The 24,292-nt window shown below is 38.3% G+C and overlaps 1 protein-coding gene across 3 annotated transcripts in view; it reads left to right on the top strand.

Annotated features, from left to right (window-relative positions):
• Positions 1-9,669: 9,669 nt before the first annotated feature.
• The window catches only part of LOC105484877 (complement C3d receptor 2), a 38,917-nt gene continuing 24,294 nt past the window's right edge, over positions 9,670-24,292 (top strand). The window contains exon 1 of one of the 3 annotated variants that reach the window (XM_011746975.2): positions 9,670-9,821. In XM_011746975.2, coding sequence (XP_011745277.2) covers positions 9,764-9,821 — 58 coding nt within the window. In that variant the 5' untranslated portion in view covers positions 9,670-9,763. Of the gene's footprint in view, positions 9,822-22,487; positions 22,510-24,292 lie in introns of those variants that run through there. The other 2 variants (XM_011746977.2, XM_011746976.3) reach the window with 2 other exon arrangements.

The following is a 24,292-nucleotide window of genomic DNA, read 5'->3' on the forward strand; positions in this document are numbered from 1 at the left end:
GACACTGATTCTACTCATTCTGATACTACATTAATTCTGCTTTGCAATGGGGAAAGAATATTCTTCTTATGTGACTCCCGAATGAACTTCTTTCACTATTGAGGGCCCAACATCCCACACACCCGAGGCCAGTGCGGAAACCCCCTAAAGGAAGCAGTTCCTCTTCTGCTTTTTGGATAACTGACCAGATTTTTTTTCCAGGAAATCTCTAGGATTGATTTTGTTTTTTTACATATGACTTTTGTGTTGTATTCAAGATACCCAAATTCTAAGTAATGTAAGTTTAATTAGATTGCAAAACATTGCAACTGTTTTAAAACTCCATGTTAGTGTCATGACAGGAAACCATAACTGATTTTTAAAATACTTGAATTGGGAAAAATTAAGTCTCATGGAGAGTGATTCTCTTATCTTGCAGCCACCTGCATGGTCTCTACCATGCCCCTACACTTGCTATGTGTTCTTGGCAATGCCCCAGGAGGTTCAGACAACAGCTTATCAACACTGAGAACCACAACTTGCAGATGTGGTAGCCCCATTTACACAATGGCAATTGCTTTGTGCTGAAGCAAGGATGTTATCCGCAACCTATGGTCTGAGGGTAACTTGTGCATCAATAGAATTCTGCTGTAAGGCAGGAGGATAAGAGATGGTTTATAATGGCTTGATATCAAACTTCTTTATAATTCACCAGAAGCTAGGAAGTTCCAAAACTGATCATAGGAACAGATAGTATCTTTGGATAAATCACAGATTGAGAAACATTTTGCTAAGGACTTCTGGTTGGTTCATTCTGGTTGCTGTTGACAGCAAATATACCCTGTCTTCTTGATCAATCTGCAGTAATGATCCCTTATACCTTTGTAATATTCATCATTACTTTTATTTTTATCCTTCTCTTTATTCTTGATCATTCTTACTAGTCATTTGTCAAATTAATTCGATTTTTTAAGAACCCAACTTGGCTCTTGTTTGTGATTTCACTGATTTTTTGTTTGTCTCTCTCTCTCTCTCTCTCTCTCTCTCTCTCTCTCTCTCTCTCTTTCTCTTTCTTTCTTGATGGAGTCTTGCTCTGTAGCCCAGGCTGGAGTGCAGTGGGGCCATCTCGGTTCACTGCAAGCTCCGCCTTCCGAGTTCACACCATTCTCCTGCCTCAGCCTCCCGAGTAGCTGGGACTACAGACGCCCGCCACCACGCCTGGCTAATTTTTTTGTATTTTTAGTACAGACGGAGTTTCACCGTTTTGGCCAGGATGGTCTCCATCTCCTGACCTCGTGATCCGCCCACCTCAGCCTCCCAAAGTGCTGGGATTACAGGCGTAAGCCACCACGCCCAGCCCCTTTCTTCTACTTTCTTTGGATTTTTTTTTCTGACCTCTTAAGACAAGTGATTTTCAGATTTTCTTTTTTTCAACATATCTAATATCTCTTTCTAAAACCCGCATTAGCTGTATCCCATAAATTTTAATATGTTACTTTCTCCTTTGGCTCAGTTTGAAAAACACACTAATATATGTTCATTTCTATTATGATTTTTTTCTGCCCTATGTATAATTTAGACATGTCTATCTTAATTTTCAAACATACAGTTTTTTAAAGTATTTATAGGATATTAATTTCTAGCTCAATGGCATTGAGATCAGAGGACATATTCTGCCTGATTTCTATCTTTGACGTTTTTAGAGACTTGTCCTATGATCTAGCTTGCAATCAATTTTTGTACATTAGCTTTCTGTACCTGAAAAAAGGTGTCTTCTGCGTTTATCAGGTGCAGTGTTCTATAAGTTCCCTATGCCTGGCACGTTAATCATGTACAAATTTTCAGTTTATTTGGGAATTTTGTCGACTTATTCTATCAATTATCAACAGATAAATTAAAATGTATCTGTGAGTTTAAATTTGCATTGTAAATTTGTCTGTTTCTTCTTGTATTCTGTTGAACTTTGTCTTAAATGTTTTGAAGATGCACTATTATATGCAGAAAAACTTAAATTATATCATCTGAGTGAGTTGTTCTTAAATTCTCTTTTGTCAACAATTGATATAATTACAGATATCTTTTACTACTGTTTATATACTGTATCTTTTTCCATTACTGATTTTCAAGTTTTCTATATCTTTAGGGTTTTTTAAATAGTTTTATTAAACCATAATTCTTATACCATATAATTCACCCATTTAAAGTATGCAATTCAATGGCTTTTAGTGTATTTACAAATACATTTAGTCATTATCAGAGTCCATTTTAGAATATTGTCATCACCTGAAGAATACTCTTTAATGTCACCCTCTATCCACTCCCTATTATCCATCCTCCCATTATCCTCCCCTCCACTCTAAGCAATCACTGATCTATTTACTGTCTCTATAAGTTTTCCTGTTGTGGACTTTCACATGAATGGAATCATATAATGTGTGGACTTTTGTGACTGACTTCCTCCACTTAGCATAATGTTTTCATGTTTCATGCAAGTTGTAACATATCAGTACATTATTCCTTCTTATAGTTGTTTCCATTATATGGATGTGCCACACTTTGTTTATCCATCAATCAGTTGATCGACATTTGAGTCATCTCTACCTTTTGGCTGTTACAAATAATGCTGCTATGAACATTCATGTGCAAGTTTTTGTGTGAACATATGCTTTCATTTCTATTGGATATATACCTAGGAGAGGAATTGCTGGGTTTTTTCATTTGAGAAACTACCAGATTGCTTTCCAAAGTACCTGCACCATTTGACATTCCCACCAGCAGTGTACAAGGGTTTCAATTTCGCTACATCCTCATCAGCACTTTTTATTATCTGATTGTTTAATTTTAGCCATCCTAGTGAGCTTTGATTTCTATTTCTAATGGTCCAAAATTCTAAAAGAATCAAAGCTCAAATTCTCCCACACCCCTAAAACGACCTAGTGGATTTCCACTTTCTCTTTTATGTTGCCCTAATAATTTCACCTATACATTCTGATTATATATATTTATGGGGATATCTAGATAGATAGATAGATAGATAGATAGATAGATAGATAGATAGATAGACAGATAGATAGATAGACAGGATAGATAGACAGATAGATAGATAGATAGGATAGATAGATAACATAGATAGATAGATGGATAGATAGATAGATAGATAGGATGAATAGGTAGATAGATAGATAGATAGATAGATAGATAGATAGATAGATAGATAGATAGATCTAAACACACACACACACACACACACACACACACACACACACACATTTCAGCACTTAGGGTTGTTTTCAGTGGAATAATTCATCCAGTTAACCTAGGACATAATATTACTGAAAACAGAATTCCATACTTTTACCCATTTTAATTGGTATATCGTTTCTATGGATATGCAGCAGTTCTTCATATGTTCTACATAACAGTCTCTTTTTAGTTATATGTGTTGCAGATGACTTATGTCTTATGTAAGTCATGTGGTTGTGCTCTTGTAATAATATATTTTAACAAATGAAGTTTTTAGTGTTAATATACTTGAATCCATCAAATTTTTCCTTTATCATTTGCATTTTTACATCTATTATAAGAAATATTTTACCCCAAGGTCATAAAAGTACTGTCATGTATATGTTCTTCCATATTTTTAATGTCTTACCTTTCACATTTAAGCCATCATCCACTGGAAATAGAATTAATATGTGTGGGGTTGGGATCGATTTTATTATTCCATTATATGTAATGAACTGTCCCCAAATTATCTGTTGAATAGTCTAATCTTTCACCAGCAATCTTCAGCACTACCCATGCCATGAAGCTAGTTTCTATATATGAGGTCTTTTTCTTTTTTCTTATTAATCTATTTTTCTACTCATTCATCAATACCACACTATCTTAACTATTAAGAATTTAGGTCTTGATACCTACTAGAACAAGTATCAGCAAGTGTCAGTTTAACTGTTTGTGTCCCTTTGCTATCATGTATTTTAGAATGACATTGCCAGGTTCCTTTAAAAATGTTAAATTTTGACAGAAATTGCATTGACTACACATCTGATCAGTTTGTAGAGAGCTCATATATTTTTTAATCAAGTTGTCCTATACATGAATGTGCTTATTTATTCATTTCTTTAGGTCATATTCACTTTACCTGAACAAAATGTTATAATTTTCTCCATAAAGATTCTTCCACTATTCTGTTAGATTTATTCCTATTACGTACTTTTAGTAAGCATCTCATCTTCTTAAGATTTAAAATGAGCTCAATTTTAAAAAGATGCTTGGGTATTTTACCATAAGGAATGATATTTGCTGAGGTACTTTTTGTAAATATCTTTATAGGGCTAAGAGAGCTCTTTTCTATTTCCTTTAGTTAAAAGGGCTTTTAAAAATCAGTTAAATTTTATGACATCTTTTGTGAGTTTATGTTTGTGGTAGATTTTAATCTGTTGAAAATCTGTGCTTGTAATGCTAGCACTTTAGGAGGTCATGGCAGGAGGATCGCTTGAGGCCAGGAGTTTGAGACTAGCCTGGGCAACAAGTGAAACCCTGTCTCTACAGAAATCTTTAAAAATAGCCATGCATGGTGGCATGTGCCTGTAGTCCCAGCTACTGGGGAGGGTGAGGCAAGAGGGTCACTTGAGCCCAGGAGTTCGAGGCTGCAGTGAGCTATGATAGTGATACTGCAACTCCAGCCTGGGCAACACAGCAAGATACTGTCTCTAACAAAACAATACAAAAAAAACTGAAGGTTGCTTCCTCTGAGAAAGAATGTGTTTCCTTCTGTCAGAAGCCAGAGGATCACAACAGTACCCTTCTGGGTCACTTGGCTTAATTCAAGTATCTTAAGTCAAATTACCTACCTTGTGCAACTCCCTACATACAAAGCTTAGTCAATTGTAGTAAAAATTAACACAGAACAACCTCCTTTGTGTACACCTACAAATCACTGCCCCAATTTTAGTTCCATTTACCTTTTTTTAATTGTCCCCATTGGCACCAACATGTATGTACTCTGGATTTTGTTTATTATAAACAACTACAAAATCCTTTTAATGTATATCTAATGTCTTAAGCATATTACAGGATGAAAACCCTGTGCAGAATCCCCATTTTCTGATGAGATTTGTGGATTTATTCATTCAAAAAAATTCTATGGAGTGTCTACCATGGATCAGGCAATATTCATGGAACTAGGGGGTTTGAACATAGAGAAACAGACAGACAAACAAACAAAATCTTTCCTTCATGGATCTTACATTGTAAGAGAGACAAACACAAATGAGGTCATTGTAAAATATATAATGTGTTCAATGGAGCTAAGTAGTAAGAGAAGAAAAACAGACCAAAGAAGGGGATATGAATGGAAAGGGAGGTAAAAGTGTAAGAGGATATCTAGGAAAGATCTCACTGAGAAGGTATCTTTGAAGAAAGACTAGAATGAAATGAGGGAGCTGGCCACTGGGCTATTCAGGAGAAAAACAATCTGGGAAGAGCAAACAAGACCCTCCGAGGGAAAATGACCCCAGTCAGAGTACAAAGGGTGAATACTAGAGCAGCAAAGGCCATTGTGGCCAGAAGGAGAAAAGGCTCGAAGATGAACTCAGAGAAGTTAAAGGAAAGCAGATCACATTGGACTGAATGGATCATAGTTATGACATTGCCTTCTACTTTGAATGAGATAGGAAATTATCGGAAGGTTTGGAGCAGAAAGCAGTGATTTCTTTTTTCCTGACAAGCATGTGAACAGGATCACTGCAAGATACTAGACACCAACACACTAATCTACAGAGGAGTTGAGTTTTCGTGTTGGTGAGAAGTGTTTATTCATAAAAATATATTTGGGAAATTTATGAGGGCAGACAAGAATAAGCATCAAAAAAAAATCATGAATCTAACTGTAAAATAAATGAAACAATACAAGTGCAAGAAAAAAACATGGATAAACTATTGTGTAACTTGGGTACAAATAATGGTTTTTAAAACCATGGCTCCTAATCCAGATGCAATAAAAGAAAATATTTATCAACTTGACTGCATTAAAACAGACAATGCTTACAAGGCAAAACGATGCCAGAAACAAAGTCAAAATACAACTGACAAACTGGGAGGAAATATTTGCAAAATACATCCAGAATAATAATCTTAATGTATATAAATAAGTCTCAAACATTGAGACAGGAAAAGGCAAATATACATGATAAAAATATGTTTTATGAATGTTCAGACTTATAAGGAATGCAAATTAAAACTACACTGCGATAAAATGTCTCATTTACTAGATTGACTAAAATTTAAAACCATGATGACAGCACATTAGATTAATGAGGTGCTCTCACAGTTTTGTAGGAATATAAATGGTACAACTCTTATTAAGGAAATTTGGCAATATCTAACAAACCTACATATGTGTGTACCATTTGACCCAGCAATCCCACTTCTAGGAATTTGAACTGAAGACATGCTTCCAACAGCAGAAAAATAAATATTCACAAAATTACTCTTTAGAGTATTAAAAACAACAAAACTGTCCATACAGAGAGAGATGGCTGAATAAACTATGGCATATCCACACAGTGAAGTATTGCATGCAACTGTAAAAATGAATGAGGAATATTTGAATTTGTAGGAAATAGTGGATTCCAGCATATTCGTTAAGTTAAAAAAGAAAAGTGCAAATGAATATCTATAGCATGCTTTTAAAATGTAATAAAAAAGGAGAACTAAGAAGACAAATGTGTAGCAGCTCATTTGAGCAAAACTAAAGATAAACCAGAAACTACTGAAATTGAGTACCTATGGTGGGAAGGATAGAAGTGATGGAGGGAAGTGACATTTCCCTTTTATTGTGTCTTTTTATATCAATCTGACATTTGGGACTACGTTAATGTTTTATTTAAGCAAAAAATAAAAAATAAAAAAGATTGAGGGGAAACTAAAATAGAATACAAAGAGAAACAAATTAACAGTATTTTGAATGAATAACAATCACACTGAAGAGGGGGAATAATCTGAGTAACTTTTGAACACAACAATGCTGTTTTATATTTTTCGGGCTATAAACAAAACAAAACTTTAAAAACGAGTAGATTTGATTTCCATCATGGTATAGAGTTAGCAATTTTAAACTTCTTTCTGTGTATTCTAGGATTAAGCAAATAAGTAAATATATTGTGGATGTAGGTGTCTCACTGTTGAAGAAGGGAGTTACACATATGGAAAGAGGGAAGAATAGAATGAACTCTATGCTAACAGACTGAAATTGGAAGAATTGCTATGAATTCATGACATATATAAATATAGATATGGGAATGGATATACGTAGATATAATACATATCCTTGCTCTGTCTGCTGAGAGGGTGCAGAAGCAATGATACTCCAATAAAAACGAACACACTTAGCATCCAATCCTGGCATCTAAATGCCATTCTCTGCCAGAAAGAACCAGCATTCCTTGGAGAAACAGCAAATTCCAGTGTCAGGTCTAGAGATGAGTCTGGAGCATCTTTGTGTGTGTGTGTGTGTGTGTGTGTGTGTGTGTGTGTGTGTGTGTGTCTGTGTACCAGAAAGCAAGGAAGTGCTCAAAGAACAATAAGAACAAGTCAAAATGACACAGGAACTATTTCGAGGGCTCCCACTGGCCCAATCAGGGAGAATTTAAGCATCAAAATAAATAATGGTAGCCATGAATTATGACCCATTGAGTAAATAAATAAAATTCATATCGATATAGTTTATGCTGATATAGATAAACGAATAGAGAAGGGTAAACTTTTATTTACAGTAAAATGCCAACAGATGAATATAGAAATAATTATTAAATTAGAAAAAAACACCCTTTGACAACCATCATAGTAAAAATTGATTCAAGAAAGGATCATCAATAGACACTAAAATTTGTGGGTAAAAATTTGATGAAAAAATGAGGGATTTACATAGTTTTAAAGTATCTCCCTATAAAATACTTATTAATTACAAAGGGAAAAATGCTGAGTCTACACTAAGAAATATGGCAGGCACCATCTTAACTAAGTGACCAAAGTTACCACCACCAGTAATAGGACAAATAGACAACATATGCCTCCCCATAAGAATACGACATCCTTTCTAGTATTCCTGTCAAATAATTAGATTCAATAACCTGAATCTATCATGAAGAAATGATAGACAAACCCAAATTGTGGGGTGTGATCCTGTCTCCTGACATTCCCATCCACGTATACTGCCCTCCTACACTGAAAAGGGCAGATCTGTATAATCAATAGGATATTCTGGAGATAATATACTGTGATTTCTGAGGACAGGTCACAAAGGACATTGTGGCATCTTCTTTCTTGTTCTCAGAGAAGCTAGCTGCCATATCACAAGGACACTCAACATACAAGCAGCAAGCCCTATGACAAAATCCACTTGGTGAAGAATGAAGCTTCCAGTCAAGGTTTGGTAAGTGAGTCATCTTAGATGTGGATTCGCCTGTCCCAGTTAACCCTTCAGATGACTGCACCTCCAGCTGATGTCTTAACTGCAATCTCCTGAGAGATCCCAAGCCAGAACCACCTGACCGACCCACAGAAACTGTGAGATCATAAATGTTTATTCTTGCTTTACACCACTAACTTCAGGGTATTTCGTTATTATAATAGATAACGGACTTAAAAGTCATTCTCCAAAAATAATTGCAGTGTATTCATCAAAAATGTAAAGGTCATGCAATACCAAAAAGGCTGAGGACATTTTTCCAGATTAAAGAAGTGGGGGGGTGGGGAGTATGGCATAATGATCAAACACAATACATGATCCTGAAATGATTCTGGACCAGGAAAAACAAAGGTTGGTTTCTATTGTTGTTATTGTTTTTACCATAACACAGGTTATTGAGATGATTGTCAAAATTTAAATACAGATGGTAGCTTATAAAATAGCCTTGTGTCAATGTTAAGTTCTTATTTTTGATCATTGCACTCTAGTTATGGAACAGAAACTCCTTAGTGAACCATTTAGAGTAGGAATAAATGCTAGATGGTTCCAAAGTAATAATTATATAATCATAATTATATAATCACATCTATGTACATATATGTCTATAGAGAAAGAATAGAGAATAGTAAAGAAAATATAGCAAAATGTTAACATGCAGAGAATCTGGATGACAAGTATATGGGAATTCTCTGTAGTACTCTTGAAACTTTTCTGTAGAGATTACTTCAAAATAAAAAGAAGAGCAGAAGTGGCTGCAGTTCCTAAATTCCCGAAGTCAACTTACATTGTTTTTTCAAACTGGGAGATGAATCCACTAATAGATTTTGAAATGAGTTTGGTGGATTTCTAATGTATTCTTATTAGAAATAAGAATTAGAATAGGATAGCCTAGCCTAGTCTAGCATAACACAGCATGGCACAGAAGACGAACATTGCAGTTACTAAGGGTGAGTACTAATTTGTGAAAGTTTTGTTTAAGTTCTAGAAAGAGAAACAAGTGTAGTGGGCTGCGTGGTCAAAAAAGTGGGGAAGCCACCGCAACAAGGGGCGAGTCTGAGCCACAGTGGCTCAGAGCTCCCCGCCCACCTCGTGCCGGGCGGCCCCTCCCGCCTCTCCCACCCTCACCGGCGCCGCGTCAGCCCCCAGGCCGCCTACAGGTGTGCGCGCAGAACTAGCAAGTGTGCCGGACAATATTTAAGGGCCCGCCTCTCCTGGCTCACAGCTGCTTGCTGCTCCAGCCCTGCCCTCCCGGAGCTGCCGGACGCTCGCGGGTCTCGGAACGCATCCCGCCGCGGGGGCTTCGGCCGTGGCATGGGCGCCGCGGGCCTGCTCGGGGTTTTCTTGGCTCTCATCGTACCAGGGGTCCTCGGTGAGCTGGGAGGGGGAGCACGGAGGTGGGGACGCGTCCCGGGCAGGGAAGGCTTCTGTGCCGCGATGCAAACCAGGGGGCTAAAAGCGAGACGGTGGGTACAGTCCACGCGTGTCCTCCTCCCGCTAGCTTTAAGGGACTCCTGCAATAAACCGCCTGGTCGTGATTGTCCCCACTGGCTCCTCCGGGAGCTGGGACCTCCAGAATTGGAGGCTGCGCCACAGAGGGGCGCTGTCTGGTTGGCCCCGTGTGGCTGGCGGCGTGCTGGTGCTGGCTGTCTCCTGGCTCCCCGCCCCCGAGATTCTGCAGGTGCTCATCGCTCTCTGGCCGGCGGTCAGGGCTACCGCTCGCCGCAGGAAATCTATCCACGGCGTGCGGCACTAACTAGCCACGTGAGGCTGTTTCTGTACACCCTGAACTGCGCTCCTGCCCAGCAAAAGCGGCAGAGCCTCGGCTCCCTTCCCTAAATAAGAGTAAGACCTGGTTCCCAAGCATGGGTCTCAGATTTTCTGAACTCTAATGTGATATTGGTAAAGAGATCCTAAACATTAACCATCCGTAGTTATTTTTGAGACATGGATTAAAACTGTTGTTTTCTTCTTGTTATTAACCTTCTGTAATGGTGTGGACGTCCGCAAAGGTCTCATTCACCGTTTATTATATCTTTTATCCTCCAGATTGGCTTGATTTTAAAGAAAGATTATAATTAAGATTAGCATCTCTTGGCTACAGGATGGGTCTAAGTTTCTAATTATCTCCAGGGTATCATGCATTCCTAGTTTATAAGACATTTACTGTATGCAGACCTCAATAACTGGGTGACTTTTGGCAAGTCATTTAGCTCCCTGATCTTCAGTTTCTTCATCTGTAAAATGAAACTAATGATTACCTGGTCTTCCACCTCACTAAGTTGCCCTGAGTACAAATGAAACTAAGCAAAGAAAGTTGGATGTTAGTTGTTACTACTAAATGTCAGTAATAAACCTCCTGTACAAAACTGTTTTTATGGAGCCAGCATTTAAGCTAACAAGCTGGGTATCCAATTGTTTTTACAGACATCCAGCTTGTTGAGGTGTCTGGAATACTGCACATATTGGTTTATTACAACTTACTGTTTGCTTTCCTGACATTTTACTGTCTCCTGACCCTTAAACCTCTCTCCAGACCCTTATCTTCATCTCTCTTTTCTTTTTCTGCATATTAACTCCCTTTGAACAAATGCGCATTCACAAGTTTTTCTAAGAGCAGAATACAGTCCCTGACTTCTCACCTATTTCTAAATTTCAGAGAGGATATTATCAACTGAAAATCAACTTCTTCACCAGTCCTGCCAATTCAGGGCCACAGCATCAGCATCATGTAGGTCACGTAACTGAAGACCCATGAAACACCGGGTCTACCTGTCAGCCGTTCAAGCTCCTGTGCTTCTGTTGTTTGTCCATTTCTCATTTTTGTACCAGTATTCCCCTCCTAAGCATTATAATTACCTGTGTAACAACCTCATCTCTTTTAAGAGATTTTGGTTCTCATGATTGGAAAGGTTAAAGAGTGACTATATAGGTCACTTTTCAATTATGAAAACAACAAATTTATATATATATATAAATATGTATATATTTGAGACGGAGTCTTGCTCTGTCGCCCAGGTTGGACTGCAGTGGCCGGATCTCAGCTCACTGCAAGCTCCGCCTCCCGGGTTTAGGCCATTCTCCTGCCTCAGCCTCCCGAGTAGCTGGGACTACAGGTGCCCGCCACCTCGCGCAGCTAGTTTTTTGTATTTTTTAGTAGAGACGGGGTTTCACCGTGTTAGCCAGGATGGTCTGGATCTCCTGACCTCGTGATCCACCCGTCTCGGCCTCCCAAAGTGCTGGAATTATAGGCTTGAGCCACCACACCCGGCCGAAATATATATATTTTTATTATTTCACTCCATTGTTCAAAAATCTAAAAGGCCTCCGGTGGAAGAAAATCTAGTTTCTTCAGCCTTTCTAGCCCTTTGGAATGGGATCTCACTGAAGCTCACACCCCCTGATTTCTCCAGCTCCCTGTCATGTATGTGCTGCTCATGGTCTTCCCCACCTGTCTCCTGTGGCTCACACCTTACCCAGTCTCCACTGCTGACTTTTACTGCTACTGTGTGCTCTCCACGGATCATCTCTTGGCTCTTGGCCAGTTCCTGCACTTGAGTGTGCTTAAGAAACTACTAAAGTACCTTTATAAAATGTAGGTTTCTGGTTCCACCTCCCCCTCCAGAGGTTCATAGGTTTGGAGTTAGCACAGGAAAGCTGAGGTTTAACAATCACTCTAGAAGATTCTGCAGCAAGTATCTATAGGGCACACTGCTATAAGCAAAGTCAATGGGAAGCAAATTTCCTTTTTAGTGTTTTCCCATTTTTCCTTTTGTCTATTTGCATAAACAGATTCAAACTTCCCACACTTCTAAATTTTACTTAAGCCTTCACTGGTCATCTAAATGTGTCCTATGCTGAGAAAACAAAACCATGAAACAAGAATGCTCCCATTTTCTAATCAGCTACAAACCTACTAACTTACAAACTTACCTCCATCTGGGATTAGATTTTGTTCTCCACTGCAGAAAACCTGCTGAGACCTTCCCGTCACATTAGAATAAAACCCACGCCCCTTATTCTCCAATCTGACGCCTTCTGCCTCTCCCTGAAATTCTCTATGCCCCGCTCACTCTCTCTGCCCCAGCCATACTGGCCTTCTCTTTATTCTTTGAGCACAGTTGCACTAGGTATTCTGTCTTTTGAAATGCTCTTCCTACCAATTATTCCTTGCCTGGCTCCTCCTTGACATTCAAGGCTCAGCCCCCTGTTGTGCTTCTCTGACTCTTGTCTGAAGTATCCATATTTCAGGGCACTCTCCAATACAAAACCGTGTTCTATTTTCTACAGACCACCTATCACCATCTAAAACCTTCTTGCTTATTTATTTACCTGTTTGTTGTTTGTTCCCTCACTGGAATACAAGTTCCATGAGTGCAAGACCGTAATCTGCTTTATTTCCTGATTTGAGTTCCTATCAATTGCCTGTAACTTGGAAATTAATAAATATGAATTGAAATCTTGGTATGTTTCCTCCTATAACAATGAAAGAAGTATCCTTTCTGCTGACAATTTCAGCTTTTCTTCCTGTATTCATTATCATGTTCCATACCCTTTTGCCTTTGCAAGGACTTTACTTCTGCAGATATCTCCTGCCTTGCATCATCCGTGTGCTTTTTTCTGCATGATCATCCCCACCAGCATTTAAGTATACCCAGGAAATCCTTTGTGGACCTTCTCATGACCCACTGGAACTCCATTTTCCTGTCCCTCTTTTGTCCTTCTCAGCAAAACTTCTCATTGACTACTTACTCAAATTTCTTTATCTCCTTCTCCACTTCAGACAGGCTTCTTCCCCACCTGTCTCCTGGAGCTATTTCTTGCAACATCACTATTGACCCTTGTGCTGATAAATCTAATGGTCATTTTTATATCTTAATCTTTCTCAGTCTTTCAGCAAAAGCTGATGATTTCCTTTCTCTTGAAACTGTTATTCTCATCTTCCAAACCAAGATACTCTTACCTGTTTTTCCATACTTCTCTAGTGACTCTTAGTCTTTTTTGTTCTATCTCTAAATATTAGAGGGTCTTGGGGCTCAGCCCTGAGCCTCTTCTGTCTTTCTTCATTTCTTCTTCCTAAAAGACCTCATCTCATCTTGTCTCATGGCTTTGAATACTATTTATATGTTAACAACTCATATTTATTATCTATAGTTCTGTCCTGTCTCCTGAGCTGCAAACTTGTACATCCATCTGCCTACTTGGCATCTTGATGTGGATGCCTAGTATGTTAGATATACCAAGTCTGAATGGAAATGATTCTGAACACAATTCCCTACCTGAAGGCCACAATAGACACCACACACACACACACACACACACACACACACACACACACACAGTCCTTTTTCAGGCTTTCCATCCTCAGAACAGGGTAATTCCATCAATTGTGTAGCCCAAGTCAGAAGTCTAGAAGTCAGGAATCCTCCCATTTCCTCAGCCCCACATGTAAAACAACAAAAAGTCTTGCCAATTCTATTTCTAAAATATATCCACTGCTCACTACTTTGGTCCAAGCCTCTTTTTTTTTTTTGGCCCTAAACTGTACTCTTTGCTTCTAAAAGTAGCAGTTCGATCCACTCTCTACCCAAATGTCAGAATATTCCTTTAAAAAAGTAAATCAGGCCATGTGATTCTCCTGCTTGAACTCTCCAATGACTTCTACTCAGGATAACATTCACATATCTGTGGCCTGAGAAGCCCTGCATGATCCCTTCTGCTGAGTTTTCTGTCTTCATCGTGTACCATTCTGCTTAGCTCATTGCATCCCAGCCACACTTGCCTTCTGTCTGTCCCTGGAGCATACCAAATTCATTCCTCCTGTTAGGCCTCTGCCTAAAATACTTGTACTCAGCAATTTGCCTGGCTGCTTCCTTCTTCCTTCTTGTCCTTCAGTCACAACTTAAATGTTGCTTTTTCACAGGCCTTCCTTAACCATCATAACTGAAGTTGCATGCCACCCTGTCCCTTCTCCTTCCAGTGCATTACATTGTGACATATCACTGTATTTCATATTTCATGTTCAGCACCTTCTTATTTATTTCCTGGTATCTACAGTCTATCTCTTTCTGTTGGATTATATATTCTATGAGGGTGGGAACCTTGTCTCTAATGTTCACAGATACATCTCCTGTGCTTAGGACTGAACTTTGGTTAATATGCATAACTGTTGTTAAACTAAATAACAAACAGAGAAAGACTCTCTAAAAGAAACAGATATTTGTTTGGGAATAGAACATTGCAATGGGAATATGTGTGTGATCATGAACTGTGTGTATATTCAAGGAAGGAAAGGAAGACAAAGGTTTTTAAAGGAAAAATAATTGTTTTAGAATAATTATCCTTGGCTACAAAGGCCAATAACAAGGGTGATGCCAGTTTGAGGTTATACAGGCAGATGCCGGAAGGATGTTCTCATAGAGTTGCAGTGGCCTTTGTGCACGGTTGTGGTTTTTCAGTCTTTTATGGTAGTTTGGGTTAACAGGCATACAAGCATGAGAAGGTTTTCATGGCCTTCCCTGGCTTTGTCAAGGTGTTTTTTTGTTTTGTTTTGTTTTTACATTAGTGACTCTGTTTTGATTCTGACAACTTTGACATCATCATTCAAAACTTGCTTATCAAATAGCCAGGAAACCCAATATTAAGGTATTTGATTATATGAATTATCATTCTCAATAATGATTTTTCCCTCCTACCTGCTTTCTAAAATTTTGGTTTTATTTTTATTATCCTATATGTTTGTTTTTCATCTATTTCAAATGGATTTCCAAGCCATTCCTGGTAAAGTCCCTGGGCCCAAGTAATTAAATATATCCCTGTTGATTTAACTCAGAAACTGCTTCGCCTGGTTGTTTTTAACATGGTACATGGTTGGAAGGATGTGTGTCTGAATGTCAAGTCACCATCTTTGATCTTTGATCCAGTCATGATCTCCTCTGAGTTTTACTCCTGGTTACAGAAAGATGTGAAGAGGGTTCAGTGACCTTCAAGAAAATTTGTATTATTTGATGGCTCATGGATTAATCTTCCCTTTTCTGATATGATCTGCCTTGTGACCTGGGATTTTGGCTTTCATTAGTAACGAGGATTGATGTTCCCAAAGGAAGATAGCCCTTAAGTCTCCTTATTGGAAATGAGACCTTCCCATTTTTTCCCATCCAGAAAGTGTGATCTGTATCTCCTTTCATCATGGGAAGTTATGCTATGAAGCACCCTTCTGCTTTTGCTGTTTCCAGATCTTCATTCCATCTTCATCCAGGTCATTGCCACTGATTAAATCTTGTAAATTTAAATTGGTTTTCCAGTTTGTGGAGGATAATTTGATATTGTCCTTATTTACATTTGATAATTACAGATTAAGTCACTTGACTAGAGTCACTAGTACAAGTAGTATCAGGATCATGAAGTTTGTCTCCATTGAGGTCAAACCCTGATACTCCTTATAGAATTTTGTTATTTTGCACAGAGTAAGCACTTGGAGACTTTTGTAGTTGTTAATGGAGAAAACTAAGTAACTGAGGAAATAAATCGAAGGGGACCTATAGTGATATCTGGCTCCCAATAATGATGCCTATTCTTAGAACCAGTCTTTGTGACTTCTCCAGTAGCAATGTAGGGTCACAGCTAAGGTCTGGCTGTGTTTTGGGAGCTTTGTGTGTGACCTTGTGTCAACTGGTTCATGTTTATGCTTTGACTTTCACCTGTACCTGTCTCAGACCTGTTTGAAAAAGAAGGAGATTATAAATTTGATATTTAAATACACTGCTATTCTAGGAGGGCCTTACAACTGTGTACTTTTTTTGCCTGGACTACCATCTGATCTGGAAGAAGAGTTAACTTCTTGTTTTCTGCTTGTCAGTTTAGGGCGTTGAAACTTGAGCTTGTTCTCATATATAGAAAAATGACTTTTCCAGCTATATCCCTAAGTATATCATTGCTATAGTTTCTTACCTAGTGCCTAGAATAACTTCTATTCCATTATTAATAATAATATTGTTATTTGAAGTTACAGGAAACTGTCTTGAAATGACTATCCCTTTATCTAGTTCCCATCAGAAAGTATTTACTGAGTTCTCTTTGGGGGCATGTTACTCTACTAGATTAACAGAATAAAATAATAAAGAATAATAAACATGTTTTCTCCTCTCTAGGCATTAAAGGTTTAATAGCTAAGATAGTTATGTAAATTCATTAAAGTAATTTTACAGGATCATATGTGTACTGAGCTTTTACAAGGTCTCTTATATACTTTAGTTTCTTATGCTATCCTGGGAAAGTTTGTGTTTAAAATTTTTACTTTTTTGTCCCACAAACTCACCAAATAGCATACATTAGTTACGTGAAGTTTTTTTGCATACAAATAATACCTCAGTGAAACTGGGAAAACATTAATATCCACTCCCCCTACCACCCTTATAAAAAAATCAAAACATATGTACTCATCCTTCAAGGCCCTTGCCACATGCCTTTCCTGTTTTCCCCAGTCTCTGACCTCACTGTGAAAAAACAAGCAAACAAACTAAAACCACTAACTTTTACTTGTAAGGGTGAAGGAGATAGAACAATTCTGAGGATTTTCTGAAATTTTATGAAAAATTACTTTCTCCATCTCTGAAGTCTACCCTAAAAATTCTCTGAACCTCTGAGCTTATTTCTATGTATATTCACCCATGCTGCAATGACATGCGTTCTTCATTCCTCAAAATATTGCCCTATTTTAGACTTACATTCTAAAGATCAAAGTTTTCAGGATAATTGGTAACAAGGCAGAAACAGAGAAGAGGTTTTAGCCTCTCTTGGTTTTTATGTTTCTGTGGCCTTTGTCTCTAGGTCAGGGTAAGTTTCTGCAAGGTTTCCTTTTGCTAAGCCTAAAATTCAGAGTAACCAGTCTTAAGTTTGCTGTTGGGATATCTTGCAAATACAAATGCTTTCTTGGGTATATCAAGAGGCATTCTTTTTTTTTTGAGACGGAGTCTCGCTCTGTTGCGCAGGCTGGAGTGCAGTGGTGCGATCTCCACTCACTGCAAGCTCTGCCTCCCGGGTTCATGCCATTCTTCTGCCTCAGCCTCCCATGTAGCTGGGACTACAAGCGCCCACCACCACACCCCGCTAATTTTTGTATTTTTAGTAGAGACGGGGTTTCACCGTGTTAGCCAGGATGGTCTTGATCTCCTGACCTCGTGATCTGCCCGCCTCGGCCTCCCAAAGTGCTGGGATTACAGGCGTGAGCCACCGTGCCCGGCCTCAAGAGGCATTCTTTATCACCTCCCTAGAGATCTTCAAGTGGTCAGATGCTCAGCAGTTCTATAAGCATGAGTAATCCTGTAATAGAGGCATCTTTGGGTCTGTCGCTGTATCTGGATGAGATAATGTGTTATGTTTAAGATAAAAGACCAGTAAATTCACGTGTCATCTCAAGTGAAGAGGGCTCCTAGGTGCTACATGCTTCCTTTTACTCCTAGGGGCACTGGGTGTGAGGGTTAAGTCATGATAGCTGGCCAAACCTATTCATCCTGTGATCTTTATGACTTTGATCTATGGTCTCCATACTGTGTTAGGGTGAGGTTAGAAGTTAGAGTACAAAGAATGTTAATATTACCTCATCCTCATCCCATTCAATTCAAAAAATACTTTTAAGTAACTACTAGATACGAAGCTCTAGACCGGACAGTGGGACCTGGGAATTACATAAAAGCTAATCTGATAGTCTTTGCCTTTGAGAAACTCCTACAGTAGTTGTAAAGACTGACTCTTAAATATACGTTGTACTATGATGTAGTTCTCTTATTTATGAAGTGTTATGAGGTCATAGAGAAATAAATCATAAATGCTACCTAGAAGAATTAGAGAAATATAGGCCTTCCGGGCAGAGGAAACAGCATTTGCAAAAGCATAAGTGTGCGAGAACATAATGTCTTTGGAAAAAAATCAGTGTCATTGGAGTATAGGCTACATAGTGATGAATGGTAGTTGATTAAATGGATTGGAGCTTACTTGTAAAAAATCTATGCATTTTTTCCCTGTAAACAATGGTAAGTCATAGTAAATTTTTAAATGTGCAGAGTGGCATGACCACATTTGTGTATTAGAAAGATAATATGTGCAGTGGTATAGAAGATGTACCAGCCCAAGGGAGAACAATTAGAAAAGTAAATTATGTCATTCAATGATCCAGTGAGAGACTGCTGCAATGACAAAATAGTTCGTTTGGGGTGAGATTTCTGGAGTCCAGTCACTAAACTTTGGTAACTAATTGAATGAAGAGCAGAGAGTAGAGGATGAGTTACAAAAAGGAAATGGTTAATGTGAGTTTTTTTAAGGCAGAAGATTTGGTAGATGATACCATAGATTAACAGAATATATATAAAAATGGAAAATGAAGACTCTAAGTTACAATTGACCACAAATAAAGTTGGTGTCCATGCACAGAAATACAGACTGTGTGCATTAAACAAGTAGTGTTCTAGAGTTGACTGATCCTTTGGAAAGTTTTGTAAATGTAAGAATTTCTGTGAGTAAACATAAGCAGGCCTGTCAGCAAGTCCAGTCAGGTTGAGATCTAATATAAAACACAAAAAATCTCCAAAAAGTCTCCTAAATCCCAGTCTGAAATTCTGTTTGGGTTGGTTTGGTTTTCTTTTGTAGGTAAATCATGTATGATTCATAGAGAACTCCTTTAGGACTCTGTGATTACACACATGGGTATTGCATTTGGGTCGACAGTGACATAATTTTGTAATAAAGGGTGGGTTGGCAGGAGACATTTCCAGGGTACATGGATACCAGAACAGCAGTTCCAACCAGAAACCGTCACTCTTCCAAAAGAGATCTGAGTAATTGCCATATACTTTTTAAAATAAATAAGGAAAAAGGAATCACCTCCCTTATCTACTCTAGAGACACTGCTTCAAGATTACCAGCTAGAGAGGATTCCTAGGAGACAAGGAAGTTTTGGCTACTCTCTTCCAATTTTAAATCTCCAGTGCTACTGCCCAGGAGCTTGAATTTCATTTGGCTTTAAATTGTATGAGTCCTTAATCTATCACCCCTACTTGTCATAAATGATATTCTATTCTTTGCTATTCTTTCAGTAGAGAAAGAACTAAGCTTTTCTAAAATGTAAGTCTAGCTGGGAGATGATCACTCATCTCTTTTTTATTTTTATTTTAAGTTCTGGGGTACATGTACAGGATGTGCAGTTTTGTTACATAGGTAAACGTGTGTTGTGAGATTTCTCATCTCTTTGTGTTTAGTGACTCATCTGCTATATGTATTATCTCAGACAATATTGTAACCTGGGATAATGACATACATTTTTAGGAATGTAAGTAAAACAATCTCTTTATTGCACCCTATTTAATTCCTCTTGCCCCTTCCAGAGGGAAATTGGGCATCTGCACACCAAAGTGAGTAGCCAGGAGGGTTACACTTGGTTTGAGTAGCTCTAAGCACACAGCTATGACTTACCCATCTTCCTTATGGCCCCCAATCCTACCACACTTTCCTTTGTTTACTGTCCTTTGATTATAATTTATTTCATAGTGAATAAATGCTTACATCTAAAACATTCCAGGAGATTACACACTGCCAACTTTATTCCATGCAAAAAGTAAGCTACCCTAGGTCCCTTCTATAACAATTTGTCTGTGGTCTGGGGTGGGGACTGGTGACCAGCTCATAGCTTTTTGGTTTTTACCAGCCAGTTCCATATATCTTTCGACCTTGCTACTTCCTATTTAGAATCATCTTTGAGATCAGGATACAGAATTTCAACAAAATGGGTAAATTGCAGGCTGAGTTGCCGTTTGGATTGCAAGAATGAAGAGAAAATTCTCAGAAAGTATAATATTCTCTCTTTCTCCACCTACTCCTTAAAAAGGTATTCCTTGTAAGTCACTCCCAGCCATCCCCAATGACAGCAGCAACAGGGAGAGAGGTTTACTATGAAATCATCAGTGCCATATTGGATATAATAGGGAAAAGCTGTCTGACCTCTTGGTTGAGAGTCAATGCATTGCACTAGCAAAGGTAATCAAGTTGATATCTGGAGCTCTGCAGCAACCCTCCTCTTCAGTGTATTACTCTTACCTGAATGCTCAATTATAGAAGTTGAAAATGGAGTTGTGGAATCTGGATTATGTTCATTTTTTTAAAATGATACAGTGATATTTAAGTGTAAGCTTGGTTTTACCATGAAAGGCAGCAATGTAATATGATGTCAACTAAACAGCAAACAGAATCCTCTACTGCCAACGTGCTTCAGGGGTGAGTTGGGCTGAAACTTCAGGATCTAGAAATAAAACAAGGTTTTTTTTTGGGAAACAGGTATATGGTACCTATGGAAAGAGCAGAAGGAAGATAGTATATGTGGTTGCGTTTTCTAGTTAAAGAGGTTTTTATTGTTGTTGTTTGTTTTTTGTTTCTGTTTTTGTTTTTTTGAGATGGAGTCTCGCTCAGTTGCCCAGGCTGGAGTACAATGGCATGATCTTGGCTCACTGCAAACTCCACCTCCTGGGTTCAAGTGATTCTCCTGTCTCAGCCTCCCGAGTAGCTGGGATTACAGGCACCCGCTATCATGCCTGGCTAAATTTTGTATTTTTGTAGAGATGGGGTTTCACTATGTTGGCCAGACTGGTCTTGAACTCCTGACCTCAGGTGATCCACCTGCCTCAGCCTCCCAAAGTGCTGGAATTACAGACGTGAACCACCACACCTGGCCTAGTTAAAGAGTTTAAAAGTAAACTTTGACAGTAATATCTAAATGTTGCAGATGTAGGACTTCTTTCTCTTTTGTATTTTGGGGCAGTACTAGATCTGTGTTATTGTAGGGGAAATTAACAGATGCTTTTTTAAAAAGCAGATAGCACCAAAGTCAATGATTAGAGATGTGTGTGTGTGTGTGTGTGTGTATATATATATATATATATATATATATATATATATATATACACATATATATATATATATGACTAGATTTTATTCAAAGGAAGATAAGATGAACTCTCAATTCCGTTGGCTGAACTCTCAATCCCATTGGCCACACCAATGGGGGAAATTGGCTGAGATCAGAATTTGACTCAAAACACTGTAGATGGGCACATGCCTCAGGACATCCTGAGGCTGTGTCACAGGCACAAAATTAAAAATAAAAAAATACTGTGGACATTATACATTTTCATACTGAAAAATGAAGCCTTTATGAAAGAAGGCTAGTCATCAGGTTGAGTCTGCACCCACCATTCTCCCCTTCTCCTCTTCTTTTACTGGGAAGTGTCTGACTCTCTAAAAACCTGGCAACATTGAAAGCTTTGTCCACAAAGCTCAGAAACCTCATTAGCCTTGTTTTTGGAGCAGGAAGGAAGAGGTAGATTTTGGTGGTGAAAATGTGTTGCAAAAGTTTAGTTTCACTGGCTACGATATTGATGAGAGAATGGCTCAGACCCTTTGAACTGAATGAAATGGAAAATGATGAGTAAGGTAATGTTTCCTGTCATAAATCAAGATAAAGAAAACAGATAGTTATAAAGTTCATCAATTCTGAAAAAAAATAATGCATGTCAGCTCTGCTCTATGTCACCCAAAGGACTCTCTGCCTTACCTTTAGGACAGCTTATGGGAACACCTTCATCCCATGCCTACTAACCCCAAGCTGGTGGTAGAGAAGATTGCTCTTATTTTAGAAAGAGCTTCTCTATGCTGCAGAGAAGAATGTCTTACTCTTTTCTCAGGGAATCTGCCACCTCCACATATCTACCATGATAATTATAACAAAAGAGATAAGGAAGTGTCCTACAGATATAAGCCTGGCTACACTCTCATTGGAACTAACTCTGTGCAGCGTATGTCCTTGGAAATCTGGAACCATGTAGCACTAAAATGTGCAGGTGCCCAAAGTTCTACTCCATCTAAAGAAAACTCAACAGTTCCCTGCTTACGTATCAACCTTGTCTCTTTTTTTCAAGTGAAATCGTGGGATGCCACTCCAAACCAACTTCTCAATGGTTATGTAGCTCCTACTCCTAATCTTTAACATGGGACAGAGGTTTCCTTTGTGATGAGAGGTGAGTGTGAGGTGATGGGGCCTGAACTGAGACCTAGAACCCATAGTTAAACATTGTGAAGTGTGATCTCTAAAGACAGTTATTTTTTTTCTGACTTTTTCTCTCTTTTTCTTTGTCCTTTATGACTTAAAGCTCTGTCATTAACCAAGCCCTCTTTAGTTTCTCCAAATGTATGTATTACGCCAGCCAAAGCTGGGAATTGTCCTTTCAGCAGTTGAAAGAGCAAAGCTTTAGATTAGAAGTGAAGGCTCCAAATATGGAGAATGAATAGATGATCCTGGGTTCAATAAGAGGGACTCTCTGGAGTAAACTTGAGGATCTAGATGTTTGATGTTTTCTTCACTAGAAAAGGAGACTATTTTTTTCTAGATGGTCACAAGAATCTTGATATTTGGATGCAAAAGAGGGGAGGAAGAATGTTAAAAGGAATACGATTTTTAAGATTTTATTTTTCTATATGTTTTTACCTAGTCTGAAGTTATCATGTAGTTGGGTCGATCACAAATAACCTTGGACTTTTTCCCTGAAGTCAAAATCTTAAAAATATAGATCCCATTAATACCATCAACTTGAGAGAAGTAACTAATTTGACTGAGAATTAGTTTGTTCTGGTGATGACTTGTTACCCTTTATTGTTTAATGTTCCAGTTAAATGGCAAATCTTCTAGTTAGTGTGTCCCAGAAGGAATGACAACACCCTGGAACAATAAATTTCTGTCTAGGGAGTGGAAAACAAAACAACCAAGTATGGATCTTGCCTTTTGATGTTTGGTGTGTTCCCACCCATATATCAATTATCACATCTTATCCATATGTGTGCTTTGAATATATATATGCCACTCTTCTCTGTCTTCTGGAATGCAGACCAAATATGTTAAATTGATTCAGTTGAGTACATATTATATTGCAGATTCTATATATATAAAGATAACAGTTCTCGAAAGTTACCCTTACTGAAACCAAGTATAACACTGATGTGATGAAACAGTTTGGCTATATCTTCTTATGCCAGTTCTCACTCAAGACCTCCTCTTGGAGCCAAAAGAAAGTTAACTGAAAGTTCTAGAGGTTGGCAATTTTCCCTTAATTCTGAGACTGCCTCAGAAAAGGTGTGCATAACAAAGTAACTGTAAACAATATCCTTCATGGTTATTAGGACAAGTAAATGAAGAATATGAGGCCATTATTCAAAACCTCTGTTCACTTCCTGTGGCTTTTTCAAAGTGTTCCAGCATCAAGTCATGACAAATCACCTGTAGTGAGGCTCTAGTATCTTCAGCAGCAGGACCAAATGTGGTAATCACAGCCTGTACCCCCAGTTGTGTGTTTGAAATAGCCATTGAATAATTAGTATGTTCCAGGTATTGTACTTTCTCTGTTCATGTACTTTTAGCACTGGATTCTCACTGCACCTTATGAAGTAGTTTGCATTATACTATAGACTAAGAAACTGAAGCTTAAAGAGGGTAAGACTTGCTTGAAGTCACACAGCTATTGAATGACTGTGGGGATTTGAAACTAGGTCTGCTGAGTACAAATTTCCTTAATCCATGGTACCTTCCCACATGTAACTAATGTGCCAGTAATATGTTATTTTCATGTGCTAAATTTGCCTTTTATTTCATTATTAAAATTGATTAGATTCAGAACTTTTGGATACATTCTTTTCATTATTATTGTTTGATCAAGATGATTCATGTTGATCTGTTTGCTGAGGATGAAGAAAAAATAAGAATTTAGGAGCTTGGGAGTAAGCAGGGAAGAAATAAGCTATACGTATTTC

Source organism: Macaca nemestrina, chromosome 1, assembly GCF_043159975.1.
Source record: "Macaca nemestrina isolate mMacNem1 chromosome 1, mMacNem.hap1, whole genome shotgun sequence".
Classification (NCBI taxonomy): Eukaryota; Metazoa; Chordata; class Mammalia; order Primates; family Cercopithecidae; genus Macaca; species Macaca nemestrina.